The sequence below is a fragment of the Equus asinus genome, chromosome 10 (genome assembly GCF_041296235.1).
Source record: "Equus asinus isolate D_3611 breed Donkey chromosome 10, EquAss-T2T_v2, whole genome shotgun sequence".
NCBI lineage: Eukaryota > Metazoa > Chordata > Mammalia > Perissodactyla > Equidae > Equus > Equus asinus.
The window spans coordinates 63,224,340-63,236,709 of record NC_091799.1 but is presented as its reverse complement, the minus strand read 5'-3'; the positions used below and the strand labels follow the sequence as shown (position 1 = coordinate 63,236,709).

The window sequence follows — 12,370 nt, the reverse complement described above, 5'->3', positions numbered from 1 at the left end:
AAATGCCCTTATTTCATCAAGATTACATATAGTACAAAAACTCAAGTAACGCTTAAATCTCCTTCTACCACACATCAAAAGGTATTTATAGATTTTAAAGATCTTATACTAATTTTTGAAGTATCAACAGTACTAACAATTACATGCAAAGAATTTCTCCTGAAACATTATCTCACACTTCTTTTAGAGAGTGTATTTTATTAAGATTTTATTAAGATATTTAGAGACTGAAATAAATTTTCACAAAAAGTTAAATTCTGATAACTTAAACTTAACTGAGGACATCTAGTGGACAGAAGCTTAAATTATAGCATTAAAAAAAACTCCCTTGAGTGTTTCTTAAGCCTTAAGTGGAAATACAAAATGAGTATGTTCAATTCAACAATTAGGCATATTTAAATAAAGCCAATTAAATATTTATAAACAAAAATGATTAACAAGTACTCTCACAAATTAAGACAAATGAAATTTCTGATATTTCATAACTGTAAACCATCATTATTCTGGTGAGGATATTAAGATTAACTGAGTTAATACATAAAAAAATCCTCATTACAATGCCTAGCATATAATAAGTCCCTAGTGACTATTAAATATTAGAATTTGTCTAAATCTGTTGGATGTTAAAAAGTAGTTTACATTAATTTAACCAGAATTATTTCTAAACTCATTATTGATCAATATGATGCTAACTTACATGAAATTTCTTAGCCTATCAACTTACTGGTTCTTTAAAAAAAATAGCACACAGTGCTAGAAAAAGTACAACCTGATACTTTTACACACTGACTAGCAGTACTAATAATTATACACATTTTGGAAATCATTTTAGCAGTATTGTTTGATCCAAAGATATACATAGCCTTCTGTCTTCTGGAAGACAGTTTAGCCTTAGGTTCAAATATCCAGTCTAACACTTACTATTTGTCTGACTTTGATCAATAACAGCTAATATTAAGAGCCTACTATTTGCTGACATTGTAATTAGTGGTAATAATAAGTGTAATAAGTGGTAATCCTAAATGGCAGATTTCCTGGGTGGTAGGTTATACTATTAAACACTTTTCCTGATTATAAAACTAAGACATAAGTAATTTGCCAAATGTCATACATATAATAATTGGCTGAACTGTATCTGAACTCTGACATTTTTTTCTCTAGACCACTATGCTATTCTGCTATTTCTGATCTTCAATATTTCACCAGAAAATAATTTTTCACATTTTTTTCCATTGAAATTTCCATTTCTCCTTAAAATATTTTTTATTTGATGATTTTTCAAATTATAACAGTAATATGTGCTTCCTGTAATAAGCAAAATATCATACAAACATGTGCAAAGATAATCATCCCTTGCTTGAGTTCCCTTCTCCTAACAGTGAGAAACATGGCTCCCATTATCATTCATATATTTATTTGATCAATATCCCTGGACCTAGCCATCACCACTACCATCCCCTCCCCCTCCCCCCCCCCAAGAAGGATGCTGCTTGGGCTTTGATTTCTCCACCCCAGCCCCCTCCCCAGGGCCCTTATCATCTGAGGTTGTTAGTCCCTGCACTTAGACTACCTCCTTAGGCTCTGAAATATCACTCTAGGCCAACCTAATCCCTGCCTGTTTTTGGAAGCTGACCTCTGCCCCCCTCAAAGACTTTAGGACTGAAGTAGGGAACTAGGAGGGGTTAAGATGAAGGGAAAGGAGAAGGGTAATATGATAGGGAAATGGGGGTGGGGTGTGCATGGAAGGTGGCAAGGTGTGCATAAAAGAGTTAATATAGCAGGTCTGAGACTGCCATCCTTAGAAAGGCCTTCTTGCAATACTGGCCCTTGCCTGGCTTCTGGGATTTCAGGAGGGTTCCCGCCATTCCTGGATAAGAATGGTTCACTGTGCCTAAACTATCTGGAGCAAACAATGATGAATACTTGCTTTGCTTCTGGGAGTCTGAAATTTTGGGACATTCTAGGTACGTGCATGTACATACCAGGAATTTTAGTATATGCTCTCAAAGAAATGCTAAACAAAGTTCTTCGGACAGAAGGGAAATGATATTAAGAAGGAAACTTGGGATATCAGGAATGTAGGAAAAGCAACAGAAATGATAAATATCTAGGTAAATATAATAGACTATGCTTTTCCGTAAAATATGTTTGACAGTTGAAAATAAAAAGTACGACATTGTCCAATAGGGTTTACAATGTACGTAAATGTAACATAGAAGACAACATATATGGTGGAAAGTAAAGTGATAAAAGTTTCTATAAGCCAAATGAAGCAGTAAAATATTGATTCTAAGTAGACAACGAAGAGTTAAGTAGGTATTTTACAATACTTAGAGCAACCATCAAAAAAATCATATAGAGATATAGTCAAAGTCATAACAGATAAATTAAAATGGAATACTAAATAATGTCCAAATAACCCAAAAGAAAGCAGGAAAAGGGAAAGAAAAGATATGGAGCAACCAGCACTCTCATCCACTGCTGGTGAGAATGTAAGTTTTTAGAAAACTGTCAGTTTCCTAAAAAGTGAAATATTATATCTGGTTATTCCACTGCTAGACAGGCACCCAAGAGAAATAAAAGCATGTGTCCTTACAAGGACTTATACATGAATCTTTTATATCAGCTTTATATGTAATAGCCAAAATGTGGAAATGACTTAAATGTCCATCAACAAGTGAATGGATAAACAAGTTGTGGTATATTTACACAATAGAATACGCCTCAACAGTAAAAAGGAATTGATACATGTAACAACATGAAGAAATTTCAAAATAATTATGCTGAGTGTAAGAAGCCAGACCAAAAATGATTTCATTTATACAAAAATCTGGAACATGCAAACTAATTTACAGTGATAGAAAGTAGATCAGTGGCTTCCTGGAACAGAAAGAGGGTGAAGCAGGGAAAGAAGAGAGTGAGGGATTAAAGAGTCCTGATGAAATTCTGGGGCTTTCAGATGTTTGTTCTCTTGATTATGGTGATAGTTTCAAAAGTGTATATATGTGTCAAAACTCATCAAATTGTATACTCTAATTTAACGTGGAGTTTATAGTATGTCAACTGTACCTTAATAAAGTTGTGGGGCTGGCCCAGCGGCACAGCGGTTAAGTGCGCACGTTCCACTTGGGTGGCCATGGGGTTTGCTGGTTCAGATCCTGGGTGCGGACAAGTCACCGCTTGTCAAACCATGCTGTGGTAGGTGTCCCACATATAAACTAGAGGAAGATGGGCACGGATGTTAGCTCAGGGCCAGTCTTCCTCAGCAAAAATAGGAGGATTGGCGGCAGATGTTAGCTCAGGGCTAATCTTCCTCAAAAAAAAAAAAAAACTACAATAAAATATTTAAAAATAAATAAATAAATAAAGTTGTAAAAAAAGGGGGGGGTAAGAATTGTAACCATTGCATTTCAGTGTTCATGCTTTTGCCCTAAACAATCGATAAGAACCTGGGGCAAATTACAGTAGACATCTTTTTTTTTTTTTAAAGATTTTATTTTTCCTTTTTCTCCCCAAAGTCCCCTGGTACATATTTGTATATTTTTAGTTGTGGGTCCTTCTAGTTGTGGCATGTGGGATGCTGCCTCAGCATGGCCTGACGAGCGGCGCCATGTCTGCGCCCAGGATCCGAACCGGAGAAACCCTGGGCCGCCAAAGCAGAGCGTGCAAACTTAACCATGGGGCTGGCCCCTATAGTAAACATCTCTTAATAAAATTGGACTGTGTAATTGTTTAATTAAACAAAAATGTCACTTAATGAGGGGAATCTTTAAAAAGAAATACTGCCTTAAACACAGTATTTTAAGTTAAATACACAAGTAGTCCTTGCTTTGCACAGTCTGATATACATGAATTTCAGTTATCATGGTTTAGTTAAATAATGCAAGACCCCTGACAACATAGTTCAAACTTCAGTTACCATGGCTATTAACCATGAGTAACAGAACAAAACACAAAGTTCAATAATAGCTTTTCAGTTCACAAATCACTGAAACTATCACATCATAATTAGTGACCAATTTATATGACTTTGAAAGTCTGGAGGTGACTGGTCACTGTGCATTTATTATTCTGTTTCTCACAATGCCTGCAAAGCGTATAGTTTTGCTACCTCTTTGCCTCTGAGATAAGCTCACAAGGAATTTTTAAAAAAGGGATAATTGAACAAGGGAACTGGCCAACAAAATTAAAGTGCACCAAAGAAACACAAAGTGATAATGCTGGAAGTGAAACTCAAATTGAACATAAATTGAATTATAAAAGAAATAGCTGAGGGAACATTGGCACTGCTCCCACTTGAGAAACTCTAGATATGCGGACCGAGGAAATCCATGAAGGTGAACTTATAAGTAGAAATGAGGAAAACTGGTTGTGATGAAAAGGTTGAAGATGTCCCAGAGGAAGTGACGCTGGCAAAAACCTTCACGTTAAAGGAACTTTCAGAGATATTTCATGACATTAAAAATGCAAAGGACAAAATGTTGGGTATCTGACCCAAATTTAGAAAGGAGTATGATAATTAGTCAAAGTATAGAAAAGATCCTCAATTTGTATTATAAGTTCCTGTTTTTTAACAAAGAAATAACATGAATTCTCATCATTTCTAATGTTTACATTACAATGTACTAAATAAATATTAGCGTTTACTATTTTTTCATTTCCCTAAACATTTATAGCTGACAGTAATGGTTTTTAAGTGTTTTGACAAAAAAGCTTAAAGATCCCAGAAGAATCATAATTTTCCCCATTGACTATTAAGATCACTTTGCCTAGGTTTCACACTCAGTTTTATGGATGTGCACTACTATGCAAAGCAAGGATGGCCTGAATATTTGCCAATTGTTTGAAGTAGAATTAAATGTAGTGAACAGAGGGCCATACCATCTTTCTTTTACAAACTGTACCCATATTATACATATTCTGATTTTCAAAAATTTGTTTTTTATTTATTAACATTTATTTTAGTTGGGTGGAAATTTAAGACATATGCGAAGCAAATGAATGCAGAATCTAAGACATATGCAGAGCAACTGAATGTGGAATCTTTCTCAAGAAATGGTTCTCAATCCTGGCTACACATTACTATCACCAAGGGAGCTTAAAAAAATCCCAGTGTCTCAGACCAATTAAATCAGAATTTATGGGTTTGGAATTTTGGCATGAACATTTTTTCCAAATATCCTATGTGATGCCAATATTCCAGCAAAGTTGAAAAATACTGTTTCTTCTTTTTGGACTTTCCCCCAATCTTTGCTAATAGTTGTCTCAATCATACCTTATTTTGTTTTAAGCGATTTGTTTAGATTGAGTATTTCAAAAGTGGTTCATTTAGTTTTTATAAGAATAGCAACTCTCTTTTTGTAGTCATACTTCATCAGCTCACATTAAAATGACATAATCAGAATAATATGTAAAACTAGCATTTACAGGGTTAGGGACAAATACTGACTTTTGAGAAGCACACAAAGCAATTGGTGGGAGAGATGTGTATGGGATTACCAGAGAGTAGGTTTTCAGCTGGAAGTGTTAAGTATGCTCAGGGAATTAGCATGTCTACAGAGGAAATGAAATCCATTTATAGATGGATTAATCTGGCGATTTGGTTAGGAAACTTTCACCATTTTGAAATTTTATTTCTTCTAATGAAGTAAGAGGTTTATGTCATGGAATTCTGACAAAGAGCTATACCTCGTTGCTTCCTCAGACCAAGGACTTTTTGGAATTAAAAGACTCTGAGAAACCCATTTTTCAGACTCTCAGTGGTGCATATGATTTAAATTATTACTGATATGACAAGACTTCTGAACATATTAGGGGAAACAATAATGTTGCTTCTTTTTAAAAAAGTACAGCTATTTTCACTGAAATTAAAGATAAGACAATATGCAAGTTCACTCTCTTCCAATGTTTACGTTGCTGATCATAATGGAAAAATTACAGAACTACTTGGTGGAAACAAGCCATATTATCAGACTGACACATTTTGATACACATAAATTTTGCTTGAGTTCTTGCTGTCACTGGAATAAAAACCTCTGGCTATGTCTGAGTGCTCTTATTAGAGTGGATGACTGAGCTGAAAAGGAATTATCATCAACTGTACACTAACTGGGGTTGGGGGCAGGGGGACAGCAGTAGATGCAACCCCAATCATGTTTAAAACTAACCAAAACATGGTAAAAAAATATGCTCGTTTAGTTAAAATTATGTGAACTATTTAGAAACATATTTACCCATTCTAAAAGCATAATACTAAAATGTAAGGATAATACAACACTTTAGAAGACAAAAACATCACATAAATTGTGCCAAACCCTCTTCTAGGCACTGGGAATACAAGTCCCTTTTCTCATAGGGGTTAAGAAGATAATACACTAGTAAGAAAATAAACATATAATACAATTTCAGTAGTAATAAACTGAATGAAGAAAATAAAGCAGAGTAATGGGATGGAGAACCAGAGTAAAGGAGTGGCTGGGAGCGACACCTGACCCATTCAATGGCTTCCTCCTTAAACACTGTCTTTCCTCAGCACCCATGACACCTCACCGCCCTGGTTCTCTTTCAATTCCTGTTGTTACTCCTTTTCAGTTCATTTGTACTCCCATCTTCTGCCTAACTTGAAGTATTGATCCTTCTCAGGTTTTTGTCATTGAACTTCTCTCTTCTTACTCTAAAAATAGTGCTTGGGTGATCTCATCTCCTCAATTCACATATCATCTTGCATTAATGATATCTAAATTTCTCCTGAGCATCAAATACATACAGGCATGCCCTGCTTAACGATGGGGATATCTTCTGAGAAATGTGTTGTTAGGCAATTCCGTCACTGTGTGAACATCATAGAGCTCACTAAAGGAGAACAAAATTTGCTACCCTAAAATGTGTCTCCAACATGAAGATTATTTTAGGCTGATTATTTTTAAAAAACAAAAGACTCAAAGTTTTTCTTGTTACCTCCCCCTTAACTGCACAAAAGAATTCAGATTAAAAAACCTGTCTCAGGAAGTGAGCTATCAACTTAGCATAATGTGAACTAGGTGGTAGACAGGGAGGAATCTAGAAAAGCCTGTTTGTTGTGCTCCCTTATGTCTTCTTCTGTTTCTGTGTGGCCAAGCATTTGCTTTCCAAAGAAGCTCCTTTTCACCTACTTGTGAATTATCTTTCTTCCCTTTGAAGTCCCTGACACTCCTTACCCACAATATCTGTCTTTTAGCTGAGGAGTGTATTTAAGGTGAGGGTTTCTGCCACTTTGGCTAGTTACTTGGTTTTCCTGGGTTTCTTCCATGTATACACGTTATTAAAGTTTTGCTTGTTTTTCTCCTGTTAATCTGCCTCAGATCAGTTTAATTCTTAGACCAGCCAGAAGAACCTAGAAGGGTAGAGGGAAATTTCGTTCTTCCCTACAGCACTTACACAAACCTAGACGGTATAGCCTAGTACACACTTAGGCTATATGGTACTAATCTTATGGGACTACCATTGTGTATGTGGTCTATCATTGACCAAAATGTGGTTATGTACCATGTGATTGCATATGCGATTGTGTCCTCCACTCTCCAGATGAAAATCTTCACAGGTTCCTTGAAAGCAATAGGGGAAAAATCAATGTGGGTAAAATTAAACTAAAACTTGCTCCCTCTTCGGGTAGCAATGTCACCATCATTCTACAGGGCTCTACAGGGCTCATAGCTGGGAATCATTGTTGACTCTTCCCTTTTCATCATTCACTATATCCAATCAATTTCCATGGCTGGTTGATTCTATTTCCCAAATATTTTTCAAATATCTTCACTCTATTCCACCCAAATACCACCTGCCTGGGCCAGGCTTCCAACAACTCTCTCCTTGCAACAGGTAGCTACTGCACTCTTGTTCTCAACTTCAATTCATTCTCCAAACAGATGACAAAATGCAACAGTTGTCACCTTATTCTCATCTTCATAGCTCTTAACCAAGCACACAAGACTGTTCCTCACCTAGTCTCTGCCTACTTCCCTAGCTTCATCTCTTGTCAACGGTTCCCTCCTCCCCAGCTCTGCTCTAGTCATGCTAAACTCTGTTCAATTCCTGGCTTATGCTCAGCCTTTAACAAACTGTTTGGCACACAGTAGGCGCTCACTAAATATGTCGACTGAATAAATGAACGAATCCTTGGAGGATAGTTATTCCTTGGGCCGAAAGGGCGGGGAGACGTAATATGAGGGAGAAAGAATAAGGTAAAATGCGAATTATCCTCATTTAGATTTATAGCGCCCTCACCCGAGCCCACGTGCGCACCTACCTGCCTACAAGCACATAAAAGGTATCATTTTCCCAAGCCACAGAGCAGAAGAGAGAGTAGAGCCAGTGTGGTGGGAGGAAAATGATGATAAGGCGGGAAAGCGTGAGGCAAAGCTAACGTAGCCATCGGTCCAGATTCAACTGTTACAGAACTGTTACGTCTCTGTTACAGAAAAGAGTAAGGGTTTCTTTACCTCCGTGTGGACTCCGCTCTCCGGAAGCGAAGAGGGTCGTCCAAACCGGCTTGTCGCGCCGACAAAAACCCTAGCATCCTTTCCTGTCACACAGACTGGAAAACTGGCCGCCGCCATGACAGGCCTCGGAGGTGGGCCTGTAACAACGGAGCCTCCCATTGGTCAAGCCGTGATGCCAACCGACCAATGGTGAGCGCCGTTACTAGACGGGCGCAAGGATGCGGGCGGGTGGGTCCTCCGATCCGATGGGCGGGGCCGGCGGGTGGGGCGTTCCTGCTCGGGTCGCCGCCGATCGCGCTGTGACGGGTGCTGGGAGCTGGGCGGCCGGCATGGGTTGGTCTCAGGATTTGTTCCGCGCCTTGTGTAGAGCGCTGTCGAAGGACGTGAAGGAGCAAGTGGGCACAGACCGGTTCGGAAACAAGTACTACTGTATCCCGGAGTACAAGAACTGGAGAGGTGAGGAGCGAGCGAGGGCAGCGGTTGCCTAGTCGGTAAATGAAGGGCAAGCGAGAGCGTCTTGTAAACCCACGCCCCGTGCGACACTTGTGACATCCCCTCGGGACCACCCGAGTTCGTTCAGCCCGCCGCCCCCTGCGCTCCGGCGGTTAGCCTTTGCTCTGGCTTTCGCTGGGCGGCTCTGCACCGTGCCTGCCTCCGGCGCCTTCCCCCGCAGCGTCGGCCCTTGCCGTTGGGCGACGTACACGGGGACAAGTCCTCGGAGGTCTTTTACTATCGTCTCGGGAAGGGCAGGCAAGTGGCCTTTCCTCCTCCTGAGCCCCTCTTGCGACCCGGCCGGCACCCTGTGATAAAGGAGGTGTGTCTGGAGCGCCTCCGCTGTCCTCTTTCTTGGTGTTGACCTTTCTTAGTGGCTCCGGCGCTGGCCCCGTGCGTCACCGTCCTCCCAACCACGGCTTGACAGAAAAGGTCCGTGCGCACGGACAGTGTGGACAAGAGATCCCCACAGGCTCCGCGTTCCCTTTCCCGCGAGTTAGCCCTCCAAGCCCCGGTTGCACTCCCTGTGAGACCCACGGCTCTAACGGTAGCGTCCTGTGCAGGATTCGCGCGGAGTCAGGGAGCGCAGGGACGTCCCGGTTCACTGACGTCACTCCACGTGGCAGCCGTCTTCTTCTCTTCTGTCTTGTTCCGTCATCGGGATGCAAAACATCTCAGGCTTCGGGATCAGAAAGGCTTAGGTTATCTCAGCTCTGACGCCTAATAGCTAAGAGGTCACGGGCAAAGTATTTGTTTAGGTCTCAGTATCCTCACTTGAAAGTTGGAGATGATACTAATAACTATCATTGAGAAGCGCTAAAACCTTTCCAAAACTGTTCCATTCGTTTCCTGCAACTCTTGACAAAGGAAATTACTCCCTCTTTCCTCGTAGAGCACATATAAAGTGTATTCTGTGATTTATCACTCAAAATTGTTTTGCCTGGCCTTCTTCTGTAGTGTATTTTAATATCTTAGACTTGCTTCCCTAATGAGCTGCTAAACTCTATCAGGGCAAAGAATGTGTCTTAAAAAAAAGTCCACAAAAAACCTAGCATGGTGGTGAAGTATTTCTTGACAGATTGCAAGCAGAGGGAAAGATGTTTCTTTCCATAAGTTGTCAGTAACATTAAAAAAATATGCAAAACGTTGGGTTGATTTTTTTTATTGAAGTATAATATACATACAGTGACATTCACCCTTTTTGGTGTACGGTTTTATGTTTTTTGACAAATGCATAGAGTTGCCTATCACCACAATCACGGTAAAGAACAGTTCCATCACCCCAAAAAGTCGCTCCTACCAGCCCTTAGAAGGTAGTTCGTTCCCTTACCCCATACCCAGTCCTTGGCAACCACTGATCTGCTTTATGTTTCCTATGGTTTTGTCTTTTTCCAGAATATCATATCAGTGGAATTACAGGGGATCTAGTCTTTTGGGTCCAGCTTATTTCACACAGCATGATGCAGTTGTGGTTCATCCATGTGTCAGTAGTGGTTGCTTTTCATTGCTACATAGTATTCCATTGTATGAGTTTACCACAGTTTGTTTATATCCATTTACCAGCTGAAGGACATTTGGGTTGTTTGTAGTTTTTGGTGATTGTGAGGAAAGCCTCTATAAACATTCCCTACAGGATTTTGTGTGAACATAATTTCTCTTGGTTGAATACCTCGAAGTGGTTGTGTGGTAAATGTATATATAACTTTATAAGAAACTGCCAAACTGTTTTCCAAATTGGCTGTACCATTTTGCATTTCTAGCAGCAATATGTGAAAGTTCTAGTGTAGCATCCTCACCAGCACTTGGTATTGGAAGTTTTTTTGTTTTTATTTTAGCTATTCTAAGAGGTGTATAGTGGTATCTTACTGTGGTTTTAATTTTCATATTCCTAATGACTGAGGATGTTGAGAATCTTTTCATATGCTCATTTGTCACAATCTTTGGTGAAGTATCTATTCAAATCTTTTGCCCACTGGAAAAAAAAATTATATTGATTTCATTGTATCATTTCAATGAAAATACAATATCATTAAAGAAAAATTTAAATTAGCAAGATCATGTCTATCTTAAAATAAAATTTTTGAGTCAAAAGATATGTTTAACTTTATTATAATACCAAATTATTTTCCAAAGTGCGTATGCCAATTTATACTGCAGTCAGCTTGGTATTTTGAATTCATGTGCTCTCGGTTGTGAGAAAATCAGGCCTTTATTGATGATGTAGGAGAATCATTATATGCTAATATCTCTGTGTGCCTCCGTTTTTAAATAATTGAGGCCTGCAGCACAGATGTTGTACATTCTGTAAATACTGTTGCAGCTTTCCTAAGGCTTCCACTGTAAATTAAGGGGAAATATCTTTAGTTTGTTTTAAAGCAAGTTTTCCAAAAATAAGTCATCTAAGTTTCCTGTTTCATTGATATGAAGGGTGAACTCTTTAGAAGTCTCCTTGAGTTTTCTTTGAATTGCATAAATTGTTGAGCATTTAGCACCATCAGTGAAGAGTATTTAAGAACTCCTTTTTTTTTTTTGGTGAGGAAGATTCACCCTAAGCTAACATCTGTTGCCAATGTTCCTCTTTTTTTTTTTGCTTGAGGAAGATTAGCCCTGAGCTAACATCCATGCCAATCTTCCTCTATTTTGTATGTGGGATGCCTCCATAGCATGGTTGATGAGAGGAGTAGGTCCATGCCCGGGATCCGAACCTGCAAACCTGGGCTGCGGAAGCTGAGCACGTGGAACTTTTACTATGCGGCCATGGGACAGCCCCAAGAACTCTTCAGAGGAAATTAATTTTTAATTCAGTTAATTAGTGTGGTGTCAGTCATCAAAGAACTATGTTTTCACATAGGATATTATTTAATGAGAGAAAAGATATTGTTATATAATTCAAAATAAGTCTCTTGACTATTGTCCAGTCAGCTGAATTTAAGTTTAGATTGTTGAAATTTTAACTTTCTTTAAAGCATATTGGAATTTCAGGATAAAAAGATTATGAATATAGCATGTAGTTGGCATTTTTAATAACAAAGTGTTAATCAACATTTTTTATTAAAAATCTGCTTGCTCTATGATAGATTATTTAGTAAAAGATTCTTCAAATAAACTTTGTTTAGAAAATTCCGTTGTATTGCACCCTTCTTATTTATATTATCTGAGTTTTTATCCACTTGATTCCATTTGTCTCATGTTTCAAAAGGTAGTTCTCTTCCTTTTGAGATAAATTCTTGTATCATATACTTGATTGTAACTAGAACGTCTTCGAACCTTGTTTTATTATTTTCACCTCCTCCTTTTGTATGATTATTAAACATCTGCCCCCAGTTAAAACCCAGTTAAGTTTATCAACTGAAGTTGATAATAGTCATTATGAATGTCCAAATTTGAGAGGGGGAGTGAAT

The 12,370-nt window shown here is 38.6% G+C and overlaps 2 protein-coding genes across 11 annotated transcripts in view; one reads left to right on the top strand and one right to left on the bottom strand.

The window, feature by feature from the left end:
* ERCC8 (ERCC excision repair 8, CSA ubiquitin ligase complex subunit) overlaps positions 1 to 8,634 on the bottom strand; it is a 65,096-nt gene extending 56,462 nt beyond the window's left edge. For 3 of the 4 annotated variants that reach the window (XR_011506457.1, XM_044772034.2, XM_070519621.1), the window contains exon 1: positions 8,478 to 8,634. Coding sequence is in view for 2 of the 4 variants with exons in the window: in XM_044772034.2 (XP_044627969.2) it covers positions 8,478 to 8,554 (77 nt within the window). In the remaining 2 variants the exon portion in view is untranslated. The remainder of the gene's footprint in view (positions 1 to 8,477) is intronic. The other variant, XM_070519623.1, reaches the window with a different exon arrangement.
* Positions 8,635 to 8,708: 74 nt separating this feature from the next.
* NDUFAF2 (NADH:ubiquinone oxidoreductase complex assembly factor 2) overlaps positions 8,709 to 12,370 on the top strand; it is a 149,310-nt gene continuing 145,648 nt past the window's right edge. For 3 of the 7 annotated variants that reach the window (XM_070519626.1, XM_014865775.3, XM_070519625.1), the window contains exon 1: positions 8,718 to 8,933. In XM_070519626.1, coding sequence (XP_070375727.1) covers positions 8,723 to 8,933 — 211 coding nt within the window. In that variant the 5' untranslated portion in view covers positions 8,718 to 8,722. Of the gene's footprint in view, positions 8,934 to 12,370 lie in introns of all 7 variants that reach the window. The other 4 variants (XM_044772113.2, XM_044772117.2, XM_014865774.3 and 1 more) reach the window with 3 other exon arrangements.